The sequence below is a fragment of the Hirundo rustica genome, chromosome 7, assembly GCF_015227805.2.
Source record: "Hirundo rustica isolate bHirRus1 chromosome 7, bHirRus1.pri.v3, whole genome shotgun sequence".
NCBI classification, from domain to species: Eukaryota; Metazoa; Chordata; class Aves; order Passeriformes; family Hirundinidae; genus Hirundo; species Hirundo rustica.
This window is the reverse complement of record NC_053456.1, coordinates 33,165,814-33,186,533: the sequence shown is the minus strand read 5'-3', so window position 1 is coordinate 33,186,533 and position 20,720 is coordinate 33,165,814. Positions and strand designations below refer to the sequence as shown.

Here is a 20,720-nt window from a genome sequence, read left to right as displayed (position 1 = left end):
CGGCCCTTCTCGGGGGACCGTTCGCCGCGGAGCCGTGAGGGGACGGGGCGGCACCCGCTGACGCCCGGCCCTGACAACGCCAGCCCCTGACGAGCTTCCGCCCGCCCGCCCCCCTTCGTTACCGCAGTCGGGGGGCGGGTCGGAAGTGACGGCGGCAGGAAGCTCCGTCCCGTTTGAAACCGCCCGGCGGTGCCGCCGCCGCCGCCTTTTTCCCGCTATCCGCCATGGCCGCCTTCGCCATGGAGCTGCCGCCCGCAGGTGAGCTGGGCCCACGGCTTCCACACCGCGCTTCGGCTTTGCTGGGCGGTGCTCAGGGGCTCCGCTGCCCGGCCGGGGGTGTCCGGAGGGTCCCCGTGAGGGGAGTGGGGCCGGGCGCGACCCCCTGCTCCAGGCGGGGCCGTGTGGATGCTGCTGGGCTGGAGCGGGCAGCGGCGGACGGCGCGGGAAGGGGCGGTTCGCGCTGGGGGGAAGCGAGAGGGGAGCGACGTTAAATCGTTCGGCCGCTGCCTGTAGTTGCGAAAAATGCAAGGTTGCGAAAAACTCGGCTTGCCTGTAAGATGAATGATTAAACAGCCTTTGATCTCATCAATACATGTAAATATCTCAAAGGCGGGTGCCAAGAGGATGGTGCCGCGCTCTCTTCGGTGGTGCCCTGCAACAGGGCGAGGAGTAATGGCCTTTGACCAAAACAAAAGGAGTTCGATCTCAGCGTGAGGAAGAAGTCAGGGTGGCCGACCACTGGAACAGGCTGCCCAGGAAGGCTGTGGGGTCTCCCTTTCTGGAGACATTCCAAGCCCACCTGGAGACATTTCTGTGTACCTGCTCTGGGTGACTCTGCCTTGGCGCAGAGGGTTTGGACTAGATGGTCTCCAGAGGTCCCTTCCAACCCTAACGATGCTGGGATTCTGTGATGTTCATCACTTACTGTATCTTTTGTTATGTTTCTTTAACAGAGCCCACAGTGGAAAAAGTTAGCCCGCTTGCCTTTTTCACATTTTAAAATTTTGTTTTCAGGAGCTGAACCAATGACTCTTGGCTCCCCGACATCTCCAAAACAAGGAACTAGTGCTCAATTTCTCCCTGGGTTTTTGATGGGTGACTTACCTGCACCAGTCACTCCGCAGCCACGTGCTTTATACGGCCCTTCAGTTGGTGTAATGGAAACAAGATCTCCACTGCTTGCAGGTCAGGCTTGGTTAAATGTTGGAAAATTGTCCCAAAGGAAAAAAAATTGGTTTGTCTCATTGTTCTACATGGCTGTTGCAGATTTGAATCCATTTAGTTTTATATCTCTCTGTAAGCAAACTCCACTGATTGAATAAGTGGTGAACTCAGTTTATTCAGCTATAATAAATGTTTTAAATGTGGCAGTTTTTGTATTAGGAAAAGTTTGTTTTACAAGGAAGGTAACATGAACCTCTCCTAATACAGAATCAATTTATATGGCTCTTAACAAGTCAATAACACAAACATCGATGTTGAAAACAGAGATATCTGCTGGCAAACTAAATGCAGCTTGTGCAAACTGCTGATCTCTTTGCAGAAATTCTTCTATTTCTTTGAATTCTAAAAGGTCACTTGCAGATTGTCAAATTTACAAAAACTGGGTGGAGAAAACCTGAAATATACTTCTTAATTAGTATCCAGTGATAGTAGCTAAAGTCTTGATGTCTGCTGTCGTTGGACTGGAGTAGTGATTTTTCCTAGCTGTACATGCTCATTTCTCTTCAACCACCTAATTAATTAGACTAGGAGAAGTTCTTCCCCATGTTAGTGTTGTCCATCTGTTTTCTTCTCTGAGAAGAATGGGTGAGTAGTTGACGTGTCATGGGTGATCTTGGCCTTTGTACTAAATCAGTTGGCATAATTTAATAGCTGATGGTGTTAATATGCTAGTCATTTTGAAAGAGAAATTGAGGATTTAAGTGCTGCAAGAATTTTTCTTAATAAAATATTCTCTTCTTTGAACGTCAGGCCAGATTGGACTCTGTGATCTTTCTAGGTCCCTTCCAACTTAAAATGTTCCATAATTTGGAGGTTTGTTGGTTTTCTGCTTCTTGCTTTTCTCTGCCTGCCCTTACACTTTGGGAGCAAACCTCTTAGGAAAATATTAATGAAATTGAAACCACGTGAATTTCACCAAATTGTTTCACTGGATGTCCCAAAGTTTACAAAATGGGTGGTTTAATTTCATGGCTGATTTAAGTTCATCCTGTCCATATGCAAGCTAGTCCCTGCTCTCAAGAGCTTTTTATTTTTATTTAATGTGAAACTAAATGGGAAGCCAAGGAATCTGGACAGTGGGAATGTGCGGTGTCTCTGTGTATTTTGGTATGGTTCTCTAAGGATATGTAGGATATCTCAATTTTTTAAAATATATATCTCACTTTTGCGTCTGTACTATAGACAGGTTAGTCTCTGAAACAATTAAAATAGATTCCTAGCTTGGCTTAAAATTGAAAAATACAGCCATGCTCAGAACTTCAGAGAAAGAACATGTAAACAGTGAATATAATGGGTTAATAAGAGGTCTGAAAGTTCTAAATGGTACTTCTGGAGGATGCTGTTTGATGGCTTTACAGACCTCCAGTGAAACAATCAAGAGTCTCAACAGCAATCAGCATGAGAGCATGGCTGAATTTATTATTGAAGTTTCAAGAACAAGTAGCACCGAAGCAAAGTTACAAGTTTTTGTCACGCTCTTGTCTTGTTCCTTTGAATTGCAGGAGGGTCTCCCCCACAACCAGTAGTCCCTTCGCATAAAGATAAAGGTGGTGCTCCACCAGTTAGAAGCATATATGATGAGTTATCCAGTCCTGGGCTTGGATCAACACCTCTGTCCTCAAGAAGACCAGTAAGTGTCTTCGGTACTGGCCTGTTCTTAGCAGAAGGTGTGAGGCAGCTTACTGCCTCAGTGAATTCTCAAACTTAGTTGTATAAACTGCTGTAGCAAAGTGACTGGTGACCCTTCAGATCATGCTGTTGCTAGTCTGGGTTGTTCAGTGTACCTGTTCCCGTTTAGACTAAACAAGAGCCGTGGTCATGAAGCAAATTCCTGTTATTGTCAATGTTCGATTCAGTAGGAAATGAAAAATGCAAGTCGTGCCTCAGTTATGCTTTGTACGTACAAATTCAGCTTTGTTTGTCAGCTTTTCGCTTTCCTGTAAATTTATTGGGCTGCTGATTGCCAGGAGGACCCTTTCACAACTTGAAAGGAGGTTGTAGCAAGGTGGAGGCTGATCTCTTCTCCAGGTAACAAGTAATAGGACAAGTGAAAATGGCCTCAGGTTGCACCAGAAGAAGTTTAGGAAAAATTTCTTCACTGAAAGGGTGGTCAGGCCTTGGAACAGGCTACCCAGGGAAGTGTTAAAATCACCATCCTTGAAAGTGTTCAAAAATGTGTGGAAGTGGTACCTGGGGACATGATTTAGTGGTCAAGATGGCAGTGTTGGGTTAATGGTTGGACTCGATTATCTTAGAGATCTTTTCCAACCTTAATAACTGCATGTTTCTGTGATTATCTTTTAGAAGGCAATAGAGGCACTTAGGGAAACAGAAGGAATTTTTTTCTGAATAAAATACCTAATTGAAGTTTGGGTAGATGGGGTTAATTTTGAAAGAGGAACACTCAAATTTCTACAAAGTAAATTTTATAATAAGCTTTGCTGCTTAACTGACTAATCAAGCATTACTAGCTCCTTTTTCACTGAACTCTTTTGATGCAAGGAGAACACTTTTCACTGAATAAGCAGTCTTTCTATTGTGCTGTCTTTTGAGAAGTTTATTCTGAAGGCTGAGGTTCTCTGTTGGACAGAATCCTATAGTGACTTAAAGGACTGGATATTAAATTTCAAAAAATGTTGAGCAGCTATCAGAACATATGCTGCTAGGTCTACAGGTAATCCAGGCTGTTCGATCTTGTATCTAAGAAATGCCACGATTCAGGCTAAAAACAGACTAATATTGTTTGGGGTATTGAATTCCTGTGTTAAAATACACTAAAATTGTTTTGAGTGTTGAAATCCTATGCTAAAAAGAAAACAACTACTGCCATCTAAAACTCAAAGCATACTTTCCTTCTATGCACTAAATAGTTGAGCAGGAAAGGAAGTCTAGTAATAGTCTCCATACAAGTGAAGGTTATGTTTCCATGAACCCTTTAGACAGTGAAAATGCTGATAAACTTGCTAATGAATAATGATGCTAATATCCTTCCCATCAGTATGCACATGAATGTGTGAATTATTACAGTGCAGCAATAGTGACATGACTATTTTGAGAAGGTAAAACTAAAGGGTTTCTGAGTCTTGATACCTAAAGCTACTTTGTTTCACAAAGCATATATCAAACATATTGTCAAATAAATTTTTATTAATAGCTCTTGGTAATCTTCTATTAAATATACGTGCAAATATTTGTTCTTACTCTAAAAAGTTAAGAATAACTTAAGGCAAACTGTTAATATTATTACCTGAATGTTTAAATCCCTTGAAAATTGTCTCTCTTGATCGGAGCAATATACCTATAAGAATGATTTGTTACTTTCTGTATATTAATGCAGGCCAGCTTTACTTTAACACAGAGCCCATCAGTTGGAATTCTGCCATCAACTCCGGGAGCAGGTAGATGTCCTGTCAAAATTTCTATTCTCATTTCCTACTGCTTTCTTTAATACAGAAAAATCATCACTGTTCAAGCTGTATGAGTTCCTTGCTAACATATGAAGGAGGCTGTGTATTTGTTAGTTTTTCAAAAGCTATATGAATAGGAAATAATTATTCCGTCTGAGACTGACTGAGTTTCAAGGAACTTTTCTTATTCCTCTTTCCAATTGTGGTGTTGAATTGAGCACAGAGGTGGTTGTAATTGAATGAAGAAGCTGAGACTGATGGATTTCCTTCCATCTTCATAAGGTTTGGTGGCTTGTGTATGAACCGGTGGCTTCATGCTAAGCTGTATTCTGTTGGCCTGTTCCTATTTGGCAACTGTATTAAAATGTTGGTGTTTCAAAGTCAGAGAACTCTAGGTTGCTACTCATAAAAACTTAATAGTGTGTTTGCAGATGTGAAGTTATGATTGACTTACCTTTTCTGTCTGTGAGTAAATCCCCATCACACTTTTCTATACACAAGTGAAATGCTTGACACTGAGTTTATTCTGGTATTACAAATCTCTGTCTTGCCAAAGAAATTTGTTCAGCAATACTATTTCAATTTACCAGCTTCAAGCATGTTCAGTCCTGCAAGTATTGGGCAGCCTAAGAAGACGACTCTATCTCCTGCTCAGCTAGATCCTTTTTATACTCAAGGTGATTCCCTTACTTCAGAAGATCAGCTTGATGACACATGGGTAACTGTGTTTGGGTAAGTTGATTTCCAAAGAATCAGAAAAACCTGTGTGAAATCTTTACAGCATATGAGAAAAATTCTTGGGCGTTGATGTTGTCTGTTGTTAGTGTGTGCTGCAGGAAATACAGCTGTGATTTAACGCAAGCAAACAAATACATTTCAGTGAGGCATCTTAACTTAAGCTACACATTTTTTATAGTTAAAAAGGCACCATTCTGCTGTTGGGGTGTGTGGTAAAGTGCCTAGAAGGTGGTATTTCTCAAGTCACTGCTTCTGATGTCATTACAGTGGTGTCTTCTGGATTTCTTAACTGCTTCATAGGGTTGTATCTTAACACCTGAATTCTTAAACTACTCATCATTTTTGAGTATTTTTTTCTGTCTTTCAGATTTCCTCAAGCATCAGCTTCCTATATTCTACTTCAGTTTGCTCAGTATGGAAACATATTAAAGCACGTGGTATGTTTTAGTTCGACTAAACATCAGAAAACGTTGTGAACTAAAGCATTTAAAAAACTACATTTCACAATTTTCACTTAATCTCATTCAGATGTCCAACACAGGAAACTGGATGCATATTCGATACCAGTCTAAGCTTCAAGCTCGGAAAGCCTTAAGCAAAGATGGCAGAATTTTTGGTGAATCTATCATGATTGGTGTCAAGCCCTGTATAGATAAAGTAAGTTAATAGTTGCTTTTAGTTAAATATAAGACACTCTGCTTTTGGTCTTTCTTCTTATTTTCCCTGACCTCTTTAATTTTTTTCCTTTTGAAATTGCAAATTGTAGGTAGTTCATCTATATAGATACAGTCTGTTACACATTTACATATGCTTTTTCTTAAGTATTTTCTTAAGTATTTGTCAACATTTCCTGATCATTAGGGGCAACGTCTGTGCTTGGAAGTTACAATGCACACTTATTATATTGCTGTACAAGGCAAGGAAGTGAAACCATAATATAGGAGACAATTGAGTTAAGTTTCCTGACTGGAATTTGTGTCATTTAGGGCCTGCAAGAGATACCTGATGGCAGATTAAGACTCTTGCTGCTCCTAATTGTACCTATTTTTTATGTGCTTCTGGCTGTTGAATTTATCTTAGTACTTTGGGACTAAAAATTTGTTAACAAGAAAATCTCAATCCTATTCTCCCACCTGCCCCTATAAAAACATGTCACTCTCTTGTAAATAGTAGTTGGGGGTAGACATGGCTGTCTTGAAATCTTAATATTAACATGAGCTATTATATTAGTGTCTAGGTATTGGCAGTTTCCTGACCTTTAATTCTTGTAGTGCTTTGCACCGGGTGCTGTACATTAGCTTAAGCAGATAAGTCATTCTTCAACAGTGTGTGTGTGTATATATATATATATATATATATTTTTTTTTTTTTTTTTAAAAAAAAGCTTTCCAATGTAAACCATTCTGAGAAGGCAGCCCTAGAAACTGAGCTTGCAATTACTGAAGTTTTAGCAGTCTGAAACATTTCCTACACTCAGTAAAATTCACAAATTTGAATTTGTGGCCCTTTTCTCTGTGGGCTTCTGCTGGTGGTGTGTCCATGCCTTTTTACTATTTTTGGTGTCCAGTTTGTATCGATGAATGAATTGCCTGTAAGCTAAGATCTGGAAGTAATGATCTGAGACATAATTGCCAGGTATCTGATCTTGCTTTTGAATTCTCACTATGTCTTTTGTGGATAGTATTCACTTTCCTATACCAATAAATAAACCCGTAGTCCTTATCTGTATTTTTGGAGGCAAAAGATATCAGGAGCCCAATCCATTGAAGGATTGGTTTTAGTAAGGCTTTCCAGCAGTTGAAAACTAGATATGATGGATTTGACATTCGCACTTAGGCTTCTGATTTAAAAGTATTAGTTAGTTCCATGGGTTCCCCTTGTGCTAAGCAGAGTCAGCTGCCACCACAGTGTACACCAATCATGCTGTTTATTTTGGAAAGTGCTCTTCTACCAAATATGCTGTTGAATTTCTGCTGTCTTCAGGCTGGTTGAATACTGTACTCCACTGAGTTTAAATGCACCAAATCACATGTCCCCAGGCTGGTTTTTATTTACCATGTTGTTTTCTCTGGTTTGTTGTGGAAATTGTGGTTCCCGTCAAGTCCCTTGCTACCTCTTCCATTCATGCATTCCTTTCTAAACATAAGCTTATGATATGGAGCCTTGAAGTTTATTGCAAGCTGTACAATATATTTTCTCTACATTGTTTCAAACTTGGTTGACATTTAGTACAGACAGTGAACAGGTTCCAACCTTCCACTACTTCACAGTGGCATAATTCAACATGTAAATGATTGAGGAAAATGCAGTGAGGAAAATGCTTGGTGGTCATGTGTACCTGTATATTCTGTACTGACACACCTTTTACCTTTTGGGATTCAAATGTTTTATCAAAAAAATTTAAACAGTAGATAATTTTAGATGTTAAAGGTTGGACTTCTGCTTTTCAGTATTTGTTTACATTATATTAACCCTCTATTTAAGAGTGTGATGGAAAACTTTGAAAGAAGCTCTACATCCTCAATGTCTTCGATTTTCACTCCACCTACAAAACCTGCTGGCACACCAATACAACCTGCAAATAATACTGCAAGGATTTCTACAATGAGACCTCTTGCAACAGCATACAAGGCTTCCACTAGTGACTATCAGGTATTTTGAGGGAAACACAAACATGTGGTGGTTTTGTGTTGTCTCCCCTTAGCTCTATGAGGCTGTACAGAAATTATCTTCTATGTGACCTTAGCTTTTATCTTTTGCTGTCAGTTCTTTAATGATGTGGTTCAAGTACAAACTCAATCTGTACAGTCTCTAATAATAATAAAAAATACTAAATCAATGACTTGTCACTTTTCCAGGGATTAAGAGCTTGTTTTGAAAATATTTCAAACACATTTTGTCAAAATATAGTAGCACTTAGGAAAAGAAGAAATAAATGGCTAATGTAAAAACTATTAACTACATGTTGACTGATTATCTGTATTTTCTCTTTTTGTTCTTCTCCCTGCCTTCTAGGTGGTTTCTGACAGACAAACTCCTAGGAAAGATGAAAGTATTGTATCTAAAGCAATGGAATATGTTTTTGGCTGGTAATATACAAGAGGAAGTAACACACCAAGCTGGGCGGGGTTTGAACTATACTACTGGCATTTGTAGTTAGTTGTATAACTACTGGTGGCAGTATTTTATCTTACATAGCACCTGTTATGCCTTCAGTTTATTCAGAAGACATGTAGCTTGCACTTTAAATGATGGCAGTGTACACATGGTTTTACAAACTGAGTAAGTGTAAATAAAAGTGCTTTATCCCTCTTTTGCTCTGATGGCATGATTGTGAAAAAATGTCAGCACCGACTTTTCCTCTGTGCTCTTGTAAGCCCCTTCCAGGACTCTCCACTGTGCATGGAGCACTTTTCATGCCTGTTCTGAACAATCTTTGCACAATAGACTGGGCTCTGGCTCTGGGGTCAGCAAACCCCACAGGTGGAGGAAGAAGCAGAGACTGTTTTGCAGCCATGCCCAAGAAAGACTGGAAGGGTCTCCTCCCTCTGGTCTTACTTTGTTTGGTTTCTCACTGTGAGTGAGGCAGGAGCTGTGATTCCTCACTTGTGGGGACCAGAACTGCACCTGGGATCCTGGCACTGCCTGACAGCGCTCAGTACAGTGTGTTGGTCATGTGTCTGAGTCTCAGCCCCTGTGCTGATGCTTCATTTGCTTTGTTTTTAGTACACCCAAAGCTCCCTGTAAATCAGAGCGATCTCTGGTTCAGCCCTGTTCCTCCCCCTTTGTAAGGAAGGACCACTGCTGTGCTTTCAAGGAAGCTATTCTTGCTTCATTTCCAGTATTCCCAGCTCCTTTGCCCTCAGTGGATGCTTCCCATGGAATCCCGCTCAGCTGGATTCAGAAAATACTGAAGCTGGCTCTTCTATAATCCAGGGTCTTTGTCCTACTGCTGACCTTCAGTGTGCTCAGTAAGACTTTTACTCCACAATGTTGTGAAATTGGACCTTCAGGGCAGGGGCCTTTCCATCCTGATCTGCCCTAACCCAGTTCCTCTGCACAAAATGCAGCACAGAAAAGAATGGCAATATGGGGCCTGTGCGCTCCAGGGCTCAGGTTTTGCCCTACTCCTGCTCCACAAAGATACAAATAAGGTGAAGAAGCTGAAATGTTTATTCATGCAAAGCAGAGGGATGAGCTGGGGAGCAGGAGAAGGGAACAGGTAAGGTCTGAGGGCTGCAGGGAAGGACCAGTAAAGCGGGAATGGGAGGCCAGGAGCTACCCCGACCTTCCAGGCACGCTCAGGTGTGCCCAGCATCAGCTGTGCCTAGAGCTCCAGCTGGTTTCCTCTGCTCTCCAGGTGATCTCCTCTTGCATGGCATCTGTTGCTGTCCTGGTTGCTTTGATCCAGAAGATGAACTTAGTACTGCAGCTCTTTCATCCAACATGACTTGAACAATCAGGTTTGTGTTGGAGGGGCTGTCATCTGTTCTGAGGGCTTGAAGGGCTGAAACAGAACAGATCCACAGCCAGAGTGAGGAAACCACCTGAAAGGACCAGCCCTCTTGCCGTGGCCTGAAGGAAGCAGGAGACAACAGGATCAGCTGGAAGGCGCTGGCCATGAATCCCCCACGGACTCCTGAAATGTCTCTGTGCTCTCCCCATGCCGCCCCTGGTCTGCACAAGGAGCAGAGCCCACTGCAGCTTCCCCTGCCAGCTCCCACTGAAACCTCGCTGCCCTCACTCACCCTCACAGATGAGCTGCAGCTCTTCCTGCTGCCCCCTCATGAGCATGCCGGCGATCCCTGGGAACACAGAGCCTGTCAGGGCCCCTGGCCGGGATCCTGCTGCCACGGGGCAGAGAGGGACCGAAACCCCGGGCTCGTTGCTCACCGATGCACCTGATGGCCGCCTCTCGCACGGGCTCCTGTGGGCTCTCCAGGTACGGCAGAGCCTGCCGCAGGTTCTCGGGTGCTTGGCTCCTGTCCTCTGCCAGCTGGAGACAGCGGCAGGGCAGGGATGGCGTGGGCTCTGCCCCTTGTCTGGGCACTCCCAGTGCCCAGCACTGCTTCCCCTGCCCGCACAGCCCTGAGACCCAGCCACCAGCTGCTGGCGCCGGGCTCTGGAGGGGGCAGAGGGCCCGGGGAGCCGCGGTGCTGCCCCGCAGCAGAGCCCAGCTGGGCCGGGGCTCCATCAGCGCCCGGCTCAGGGCCACAGGAGCCTGGAGAAGAGCCCGCGCCGCCCAGGGAAGGGAGCGGCGTGTGGGGCACAGGCCGGTGCCCCTGGGTGCAGCACCAGGCAGGGGCCACAGCTGCCGGGCCCACAGACTGGGCATTGTGGGCACGGCGCTTCTCCAGCCTGGGGCTGGGGCTTCCAGGCTGTCCTTACCACATGTTCGCCGAAGCTCCACGGGTCCTTCATCTTCAGGAGCCGCTCAAGATCCCTCCTCTTCAGGAAGCTCACAGCTCTAAGCAGCGTCTTCCGAGAGGCCTGCAGACCAGCAGAGAGCCAGAGATGGCACCGCAGGCCCGGGCACAGGACTCAGGTCCCTGTGCCAAGGCCAGGAGGAGGCTGGAGCCCATCAGGTGCCAGGGGGGAGGGAGACAGTTGGGCCCTTTCCCATGGGGACACAGGGCCCAGCAGTCCTCACCTCTGCCACATGCTGGTTCCCATCGTGGCAGTTGAAGAAGAGTGGGAGCAGGCTCTGGCTCACAAGAATCTTCAGGTGCTTTTTTCCCTTTTCCACTACCGATTCCATCACTTCTTTGTAGAGGTGAATGGAGAGCAGCTGCACCTGTCTGTTGTCCTGTCGGAAAGGAAAAAACTCAGCTCTGGATTCTCCAGGCCACCCTGTGTACAGGCCCAAAAATCCACAGGCACCACACTTCCACATCACACCCCCGTGGTTGGGGTCACAGAGCCTTACATTGTCAAAGAGCGGACGGAGTGCCTCAGCCAGTTTCGGGGCCGTGGGGCTGGATACTAGGATGTCTTTGTTCAGGAGTAGGTTGAGGAACACAGAGAGGGTCATGCTGACCACCTCTCTGTCTTCATTCCTCAGTAGCTCCATAAGGTTTGCAGACAGGCTGCACATTTTTTTGGCCTGTGTGGAACACAAGGCTGTGATGTGAATCCATGAACAACTGCTAACCACCAACACCGCTGCAGTGGTGCAACCCTACGCTGCTGGCATGGAGCCCCAAGGCTGAGGTGCTGTCCCAGGGCACCCAGGCGGCTGAAGAGCGATGCGGGAGAACTGGGAGCAGCTGCCACAGCTGCCAAAGCCCAGCCAAGCCCAAGGGGCAGCTTTCCCCAGCCCCACGCTGCCGGCACAGCTTTGGCCGCCGCCTCCTTCTCACCAGCGAGGGCTCGTTGCTGAGCATGACGAGGCCTCTGAGCACCAGGCGACGCATCTCCCTGGACTCGCTCGGCAGGTGCCGCATCATGATCTCCAGGATGCTGTCACCCCATTCACTGAAGTCCAGGCAGTCGAGGACCTGAAAGGCACAGGGCAGTGACAGGGGTGCCCAGCTGGCAGGAGCTCGGATCTGCACAGGGCAGTTCCGCATGGGCACCGACCGTCCCAGGCAGCTGTGGCTACGAGAGGGCAGAGACGTGGGAGGCAGCTCAGCGAGGCAGCGCTGGCCACCGGGCTCACCTCCACAAGGAACGCCATAGCAGGCAGTTCCCAGTGTGGTTCCTCCCTGCTGAGCAGCCTGAGCAGGCGGAGTGCAATGCAGGAACAAAGGTCTCTGGAGACACGGCGCATCTGTCTGGCAGGGGGAAAGAGGCACCATCAACCCTGAGATGGCTGGGCAAACCTTTCCCTGGACTGACTCACAGAGGTGTGGTGTTTTCCCCAGCAACCCATGGGCACTTCGGGATGCGGCTGTTCTTGAGCACACTTCTCTCCCTCCCATCCTTTTCCAGTCTGCTCGTCCATCTCTCTGTGACAAGGCCCTCTCACCCACGACCATGGGGACTGTGTGGGGCACCCTGGGCACTCATGACAGAGGCAGCAGGGAGAATGAGGCCTCACCTGGCCAGCAGACCCACTGCATAGTGGTGGGTGTCAGCACAGAGCAGCGTGTCCCAGCCACATTTGCGTTCCATTGCCACCAGTAAATCCAGACACTGCAGACGGTAGAACAGTGCCTTCAAAGTGTTCACTGCAAACCTGTGTGCAGAGCAAAGCCCAGGTGATGCTGGGAGCCCAGGCCTCAGCCCTGGGGACGTGGGAGTGACAGGAGGACTGGTGTGGGGCACCTGTTGAGGCTAGTGGGAAGGTTTTGTTCCTCCTGACATCTTCTCCAGAAAGTATTGATATCCTCTGTTATCTGCTCTGTACTGATGAAAACTTGGAAGAGCAGAGCCACGACGAGATGAGGGGAATATTCAATAAATGGCTCTGGACACCAGGGCAGGCGGAGAACCTCCCAAACCATCCTGGTTCCCTGCAAAGGATAACCCACTCAGAGACAGAGCACCGAGGGGCAGGGCCCGAGCGTGCAAGGGAGAGGCCAGGGGAGACACGGGGAGCAGCTGCCCCGGTGCCCCCGAACCTCGCCCCTAACCCAGGTGTCAGCCCAGCGCCTGAGGCAGGGAGATGCAGTGGGGGAGAGGATGGAGAGGATGGAAAGGCGCTGGGGAGGCAACCTGGGTGCAAGCAAAGGCCAGTTCCAGAAACTCACAGCCAGGGCAAATACATCCTTATTGTCCCCATCAGAGGTGTACATTTTGTGCAGTGGCCAGTCCTCCATCACACAGAGCAGTGTTGGCAGCACCTTGTCCAGTGTTGATCCTGATGAGGCTATGGTCTTCCACATGATTGCAGCACCTCTGCAGGACCAGAGGTGTGCCAGGGGCGTCTCAGCCAGAGCACCATGGCCGAGGCAGCCACAGGAGCCCAGATGACAGAGCCACAGTGCCCTGAGCAGTAGGGAGGGAGCATGGCAGGAGGCTTAGGGGCTAACAAGCCTGGGCTGGGAAAAGGAGGGTCCAGTGGCTCCTGGAACTCTCTGCCTGTCTAGCAGATCCCATTGGACTAGCTGTACAGGGTGATGGGCCCTACAGGCTGGCTAGACATGAGCCCTCAAGGCAGGTGGGTCCTGTACCTGTCACATGATGGGGCACAGCGCAGAAGGGTCACTGCAACGTCATTGGGGTGTGCATCAGTCAGCCTCAGGATGTCCATGAACAGCCTGTCGTCTGGAGGCACATCGGACATGAACCTCTGGTGCATGTTCCTAACAAAGCCTGGCACCTGGAGAAGGCATGGGCAGAATTGGAGAGCTGCCAGAGGGAGCAACTTCCCCAGCTTCCCCTGAGAAGTGCTTCCCTTCCCACCACACTGGACTGAACTCAAAAGCTGAGGAGGCCCAGTGAAACTGGCTTGAGGTGCCACCAATTCCTGGGGACACCCAGCCCTGGCCACAGGCTGCTTACTTGACTCGGACTGGAGACAACTCTCTCCCCAAAAAGATCCAGGCTGGGAGCAGAAGCTATGCTCGGAGTGTGCGTGGGGTCAGGCTCTGCCACACCCGTGGTCAATCTGGTGATCATCTCTCGACACCAAGTGCCTGTGATGTTTGTGCACATCTGCAAAAGAAGGAACAATAGAGAAGAGAAGGATGATCCATTGAGTGCTCCAACAGTGACACTCAGCTGAGAAGGTGGGGATGGCTCTCAGTACCTGGCCTATAGAGTGCCAGCAGCTATGGGCAGAGTTCTGCTGTTGTGTCTGGTTCCTCCTTGCATCTGGCAGAGAGCAAGAAATGCCAGAGCTGAAGAGCGGCAGGAGTCACCAGAGAACACAGCCCAGCCCCGCACTCCCCAGGCAGCAACAGCTCCAAGGCTGGAGCGCAGCTGCCAGGGGGTCCAGTCCCAGCCCCTCTTCTGTCCTATCCATGAGCATGTCGGATGGGATGGGACGGGACGGGATGGGATGGGGCCAGGCTGGCTGCAGGTACCAGCCCTGTGGCCCAGCTCTGCCACTCACCCTTCTGCAGCAGCTGGAACTGCTCCATTTCATTGCGTTGCTGTGGTGGGGCACCACAAGTGAATTTTCCCACATTCTTGGGTAGGCTGGAGGATCTCTCTGCCATGTCAATGTCAGGATTGATGGCTAATTGCGTGAAAGATGTCTGGGAAAATCTCTGGGTCAGTAAATGCAGCCTTGAAGGGACCTACAATAGAGAAGCCTTGGGAAGGCTACAGGACAGAAAGTCCTGCAGTCTGCTCTCAAGGCCTCCTGGCACAGTGATGGGAGACATTTTTAAAGGCGCTGGATCACCAAGTCCCACAGACAGGTCTTGAGGACACCTGCAAAAGAGAAAGCATGGGAAGGCTATGGGTCACAGAGTCCCTCAGTCTGGCCTCGAGGTCACCTGCAGAGCTAATGCCTTGGAAGAGCTCTGGGTCAGCAAAGGACGAGCTGCCTGTGTGGGGGCTCCTCACGGCGCTGCTCTGTCCCACTGCGTGCACCAAGCACTGTGGTGTGGCTGTGCCACCGCCAGCACCTGTGTCACAATGACGTGTCACAAAGGGTCACCCTTGTGATACTCCATCCTTTTACGTTCCACGGTGCCCACGCTGCACTGTGTCACAAAGAGCCCTAGGACACACCTCCACCTGCCCTGGGGGCACGCATGCACACCCCACCCCCCAAAGTGCCCCAGCTGCAAGGAAGACGTTGCCCCAGATGTCAAAGACGGCCCTACAGGAACTTTAGGAACGGCTCAAACAACAAGCAGATGCTGCCCTGCTCTCGGGCTCAGGGCAGCAGAAGGAGCCCCCAGGGCCGCCGACGCAGCTGCAGCAGGAAGGGCACCGGGGCCTTGCACAGGAGCTGCCACGGCCTCTTTGGGACAAGCCCCGGTGGTGGGTGGCCGTCATGGGGCTGTGACACAGACACGGGGCGTGTGGCCCAGGGCACGAATGCTGCTCTGAGCCCTGGGGCCCGGGGAGCACTGAAATCAGCAGGTGTGGCAGAGTCCCTGCCAAAGGAGACCTGCCAGCCCCCGAGCCCTGCCCATGCTGGGTGCCCCTTTCCTGCCACAGAATGCTGTGCCACCCAGGGGACTTTTCTGCCAGAGGACAGCCAAAGCGCACCCACACTGCTGACTGTGCTCCTTTCTGCAGGGGGCTGTTGGCAGGAGGCACCTGGAGCAATTGGTGGCAACACTCAGTGTCTGTCAGCTGTTGCTCCTTCCTGGAATGATTTTTGCCTGGAAGTGATTATCTTGACAAGCACAAAACCACCATCCACTCACGACTTTCACAGGACAATTAGATTCTTACAGAGATCTGATCGAGTTTCCTTGTGTTCTTCTGACTGTTTTTCTTGCTTTCTGGAGAAAAAACCATCAGCCCAGCATCTGATGCCCAATGCTCTGGTTGCTGCGTGCCTGCCTGTGGCCAGCAGCTCGCGTCCAACCACAGCTGGGTGCCTGCTGGGCAAGGGAATGGACAGGAATGAGCAGAGATTTTCCCTGGTGAACCTGGGAGGAAGAACCTGGGCAAGTGCAGAAGATAGGGATAACTCTGGGATGAGAGAATGTGCTCTGTGTCTCTGATGATGGTGCCAGCACTGTGAAGGAACAGCCAAGACAAGTGCTGGAAGCAGACGTGTCCTACCACTTGCTGCTGTTGGAAGGACACAGAACACACTTGTTCCCATGGCTCCAGAAGGCTTGATCCAGGAACAGTGGAGGGCCATGCATTGGTAGGGAATGGCCTCCAACAGGAGCAGAGCAGAATCCTCTATCAGCAGAGCCTCAGCATGTGAGCTGGGCCATCTGTTCAGCAGACACCAAAGTGCTTACTTCCCTCCAGCCCTGAAGCTCAGCCACACGAATGCTGCTTTTCTTCAGCATCTGCGGCTTCTTCCTTTGCTCTGAGGGAGATTAGAGCTTAGAAGCTCACACTGGCTTTTTTAAAGTTGCCTGAATGGAGGGCAGCTGCTGCAGCCCAGGGCTCATGTCCCACCAGAGTCTCTAACGATGGCCCCAATGCAGCTGCCTTGGGACACGCAAGTGTGGCAGGCGAGTCCGCCCTCAAGCACAACCACTGAAGTTAGTCAGGGGGACAGGCTGCAGCTGAAGCTGCCAAACGTTGCTGTGAGGCTGGCAAGTCAAGAGAAAGCCATGGTGACCACTTTTCCTGATGGCTTTGCCAAGATAGAAAAAACTGTGCCCGTAGCATCCCCCTCTTTTGCTATCCTGGCCGGTGTGGGTGCCTTGCTGAGGAGATACAGCCCTCCTAGGTCCTGCTCTTCCTGTACACACGCTGGTGCTTGTTTTTCTTGGTGTCCAGAGCCGTGCCGACAGCAGCGACTCCGCAGGCCAGCTCAAGGAGACATCGCCCATCCCGTGGTGGCAGCAGCTCTGCGGGCCCAGAGCTCTGTGCCAGGGGCGTCTGGGCCACGCAGCGCCGTGGCCTCGCAGCTGTGGGGACTCCGGCTGAGCGCCCGTCCCGGCTCTGCCCGCTGGCCCTCGCCAGTGGCCGTGCCCCAGCAGGGCCTGCTTGCCCTCCTTGTCCGTAGCCAAACCAGCCTGGGCACCAGGCCAGGGGGTGTCCTCACGGGCCTGCTGGGGCCCGGCCTCGAGGGCTTCTGCCGCAGGCATGAGACACACCTCGAAGAAGCGCCAGAGCAGCCGGCTGGCGGGGAGACTGGGGCTGTCTGGGGGCTGCTTACGGCCTCTGCCCCCCAGTTCCTCAGGCCTTCCCACCAAGCCATCCACTCAAGTCCTCCTGTCCCATCAGAGCCTCCCACCACTCACTGCCACACGCATGCCCCTCGTGCCTTGCCACTACCTTATCCGGTCAGGCCTTCGCAGCACCGCATCCCTTCGTGGCCTCCCAGCGTCCCGTCCCCTCCAGGCCACCCCCAGGCCTGCCTGGCTGCTGGAGGAGCTCCGGAGGAGCCGGAACAAGAGGCACCTCAGAGCCCTCAGCAATCCAGCCAGCAATACACGGGCAGGGCACAGATGGCACATCCTGGCTGGGAGAGGGGTGGTGGCCATCTCCAGGCACCAGTCTCTCCTCAGGGATCCCCGCCTCAGCTCCGGCCTCTGCCCACCCGCTCTGTCACAAGCCCTAAGGCTTCAGCAGAAGCACCAAAGGCCAAGGGGGTTTTGGCCACCTTCCCTTCCACACCGCACACTTGGGCAACTTGCTGAGCACAAGCACCCTTTCTCCTCTCTTCCCCGTGGGCCTGAAGACTCTGGGCGCCCAAAGAAAGCTCTTGCATCTCTGTGTATGACAACAGCAATTTAACATTCCTACAGTGGGGTGAAAGGAAGCGCTTGCAGAGCACAGGTGTTCCCGGCAGGCTCAGATGGCCCCAGCAGATGCCGCCTCCCGCATCAGTTCTCCACAGCGCTCCGGCAGGACAAGCAGCCACCACCACGCAGGGAGGGCCGTGACCTCCAGAGCTGGCGGAGTCGATTTTGCATCCGCTCGAGTCGGGAGGAGCCAATGCTCCGTACAGCTCTGTTGATGTACAGAGCTTGAAGGGCCAGGCATGAGATGGCAGGGCTGGTGTCATCTGTCATATCCTGAAGGGCTGGAAGAGAGAGAAACAGAGACACAGTCAGAGCCTGGATCTCTGGGGATCTGGGGAGACCCGGCTGACACGTCCGTCCCAGCCGGCTCTTGCCATGGCCTGGAGGAAGCAGGAGACAACAAGGAGCAGGTGGAAGGTGACCATAGCATCCCCTCCAACAAGAATCAGCTGGCGACAAATCTCCCACTGACCCCGGAAAGGTGTCTGTGCTCTGCCCACGCCGCCCCTGGTCCGCGCAGGGAGCAGAGCCCTGCGCAGCCGGGGCAGGGAACGCAGCTCCCACCGCCAGTCCCCGCTGGTCTCACTCACCACTGCAGATGATCCGGAGCTCTTTGTGCTGCTGCCGTCCCAGGTAGCGCCCGGCCATCCTTGCGAGCACAGAGCGTGGCAGGGCGCCAGCGGCACAGCTGCCCCACACGGGCGCTGCCAGCCCTGTGGCCACACGGCCTCGTGCCCCGGCAGGGCTCGGCCCGGGCCCTTGCCGCCTGCTGCCGCCCGAGGGCACGGCTGCGAGTGGGCTCCACGGCCTGTCTGAGTACTTGAATTCTCTTCTTGTAGATCAAGCTGTCCTGGTGAGCAGTAGAATTGACCCAGAGCCAGGAGCTTTCCGTTGCTGAAGCATTGCATCCACCTGGGGCAACCCTCTCTGTGCCATTTATGAAGGGGCATTATTCCACAAGAGTTTTCCCTTCCCTGCCTTGTTTTTCATGGAAATTCATGGCATCATCCTTTTCTTGTGCCCTGAAATTTAATTGTATTGAGCACTGAAGATGGCTTGTTCTGCTTGCATGAAAGACATGAGCAGAAGAAAATTAATGAGATATCTTTTCCATGAGCCCCATCCCATTAAATAAAAGGGCGTGGGTTTGTTTTTTTTTTTTTGCACTGCATTTTTGTCATAGTCGAGACGGCCACAGCACTCAAGAGTGCTTTAAAAACTTCAGGGGGCTCCACATACCAGTACATCATTATCTAAAAGTCTTTCATACCTTTTCTATGGTGCAGTCCCATTCGTAGCTCCATACAGCTCGAGCTCTTTCTCTCCTACCTTCCTTCTGCATTTCCAACTCCCCCCTTCCTGACCCTAGCACTATCACCTAACGCTGTCTGTCCCTTGTATGGCATCTTACCCTTTCTGTCCCTCCCACAACCTCCTAGCCCTTCCACATCACAGCACAACCAGCAAACTCTATCTGATTTCTCTCCCAGCTAATTCACTCTTTTATCACACCCACAGCTGTGAGGGCAAGGCTGTTCCCACTCTTTAATAATTAACACAGCTGCAATATATGGGAGGCAAGATGACCTTTAGCACTATCTCTATTTGTCTTCCCAAACTGCCTTTTCCTATTTGGGTTTTTAAAATCATTATTACGACTCAAATATTTCACTTTATTAATACAGCAGCTATAGGAGTTCAATAAAAATTCTTAATTGCAATGTGGAAGTTGTACATTTGGAAGACGCCTGGCCTCTTCTTTTTTTTTCCATTTAAAAAGGCCAGCTGGAATGAACAAATCAGGTGGTTTTCTGCACTCACCCCATGGACAATTTTTACTCAATTTTAAGTTCGACAAGACAAAAGTATGGTGTTAAGTTGTACACTTGATGATATAGCAACAGCTCCTATGTTGGAAACCTGGGCAAAAAAGGTTAAATTTCTTCTACCAAATGGCTTTAGCACATGAGATATGCAGAAGTCATAGCTGACCCTCAGCTCTCCAGAGTCCTCCAGAAGAATCCTGTTTGTGAAGCATGCTGGAGACAGGCTAGGATAGCACATGAGGGAAATTCAGACCCCTTGTCTCCCCCGTGGCTGGGGTTGCTTTCCTCACAGCAGTAGGTTCCAGCCCTTGGAATATCTCTGTGGTCTCCTCTGGATTTGCTCAAACAGCTCCATGTCCTTCCTGTGCTGGACCCTCGTGAGTGTAAGCAGGATGAGGGAAGTTATTATTCCCCTTTAGTGAGCTGCTTCCTTGATTATATTTTTCTGGGGCTAAATGCATTAGAGGAGGCACAGGCTCCCAGCACGGTTTGACGGATACGGCGCTCATACATCTGGGGACAGGCAACCCAAGCCACGTGACATGAGGCTGCTGTGCCAGCTCCTCTGCCTGGGACACAGACCAGCAGACGGAAAGGAGAACGCAATGAAATTCCTTTTGCATCACCCTTAGCAATTTATTATCCCATCTGACTTCCGGCTCTGGCAATGACCCATGAATGCCCCACAGCACCCATGGCCTGAGCTGGGGGAAGGATGAAGCCCTGGGGTATGATGCCAACCACCTCAGAGCTTTCTGCTTCAGCTGCCCCTTTTCCAAGGGCTGGTGGTGACTTCACCTGCCGAAGCTAGGTGCCACCAGCCGGGGGACAGAACAATAACAAAATTAAGCAAAGCACTCCTTTTCCCACACATCTGGGGGAAGACAGGTGTCCTTCCCCTCCCAGCATGGGCTCCAGAGCAGAGCACGCAATTCAAAGGCCATCACTGGCACCCACAGTACAGAGGTCAGCTTAGCAGGGATTGTGCAATGCCCCTCGCCACTCCCCCAATTGTGGGCACAGGGGAGACCCCAAATCCCACACTCACTACAGACAGCCTTGCAACCCAGGATGAGAGTCTGTCCAGACGTGGAATACAAAACAGCTTGGCAGTTTCATTAGATCTTCAAAATGGTCTGAAAAGGCACTTCACTCCCCATCTGGGGATGGAGAATAGACCTGGAAAAAACCTTAGAAAAGGAATGTTTAGAAGAGGTTGAACGGCAGAGGCTCTGCAACAC

The 20,720-nt window shown here is 49.9% G+C and overlaps 2 protein-coding genes across 7 annotated transcripts; one reads left to right on the top strand and one right to left on the bottom strand.

Annotated features, from left to right (window-relative positions):
• The first annotated feature begins 128 nt into the window (after nucleotides 1–128).
• Nucleotides 129–8,695, top strand: NUP35 (nucleoporin 35). The gene is made up of 9 exons (XM_040070349.2): nucleotides 129–258; nucleotides 1,015–1,185; nucleotides 2,727–2,854; nucleotides 4,562–4,622; nucleotides 5,222–5,363; nucleotides 5,737–5,806; nucleotides 5,898–6,026; nucleotides 7,854–8,021; nucleotides 8,385–8,695. The coding sequence occupies exons 1-9, from the start codon at nucleotides 225–227 to the stop codon at nucleotides 8,460–8,462; spliced, it is 981 nt and encodes a 326-aa protein (XP_039926283.1). The 5' UTR covers nucleotides 129–224; the 3' UTR covers nucleotides 8,463–8,695.
• An 808-nt stretch (nucleotides 8,696–9,503) lies between these two features.
• On the bottom strand, nucleotides 9,504–19,103 carry LOC120755485 (uncharacterized). Of its 6 annotated transcripts, none has more exons than XM_040070465.2 (18): nucleotides 18,924–19,103; nucleotides 18,244–18,714; nucleotides 15,669–17,934; nucleotides 14,368–14,554; nucleotides 14,062–14,126; nucleotides 13,815–13,967; nucleotides 13,484–13,632; nucleotides 13,061–13,208; nucleotides 12,636–12,823; nucleotides 12,409–12,546; nucleotides 12,028–12,142; nucleotides 11,729–11,866; nucleotides 11,296–11,472; nucleotides 11,020–11,175; nucleotides 10,758–10,859; nucleotides 10,263–10,365; nucleotides 10,118–10,174; nucleotides 9,504–9,876 (listed from the first exon to the last, which is right to left on the bottom strand). In XM_040070465.2, exons 3-18 carry the CDS (start codon nucleotides 15,732–15,734, stop codon nucleotides 9,671–9,673), a joined length of 2,148 nt encoding a protein of 715 aa, XP_039926399.1. In that variant the 5' UTR covers nucleotides 15,735–17,934; nucleotides 18,244–18,714; nucleotides 18,924–19,103; the 3' UTR covers nucleotides 9,504–9,670. The 6 variants fall into 6 exon arrangements, with proteins under 6 accessions (XP_039926399.1, XP_039926400.1, XP_039926401.1 ...); XM_040070466.2 differs by having other exon boundaries at nucleotides 14,368–14,690; nucleotides 15,484–17,934; nucleotides 18,244–18,675; XM_040070467.2 differs by having other exon boundaries at nucleotides 14,368–14,690; nucleotides 18,244–18,675.
• Nucleotides 19,104–20,720: the final 1,617 nt, after the last annotated feature.

Bases quoted from the DNA above. Each gene is read 5' to 3' on its own strand.
- NUP35 (XM_040070349.2), top strand. From the start codon at position 225: ATGGCCGCCTTCGCCATGGAGCTGCCGCCCGCAG. The intron at 1,186-2,726 runs GTCAGGCTTGGT...TTTGAATTGCAG, and splicing joins AAGATCTCCACTGCTTGCAG to GAGGGTCTCCCCCACAACCA. The intron at 8,022-8,384 runs GTATTTTGAGGG...CCTGCCTTCTAG, and splicing joins CTTCCACTAGTGACTATCAG to GTGGTTTCTGACAGACAAAC.
- LOC120755485 (XM_040070465.2), bottom strand. From the start codon at position 15,734: ATGGTTTTTTCTCCAGAAAGCAAGAAAAACAGTCAGAAGAACACAAGG. The intron at 13,968-14,061 runs GTACTGAGAGCC...CTTCTTTTGCAG, and splicing joins GCTGGCACTCTATAGGCCAG to ATGTGCACAAACATCACAGG. The intron at 10,366-10,757 runs GTAAGGACAGCC...CGCTGTCTCCAG, and splicing joins GGAGCTTCGGCGAACATGTG to CTGGCAGAGGACAGGAGCCA.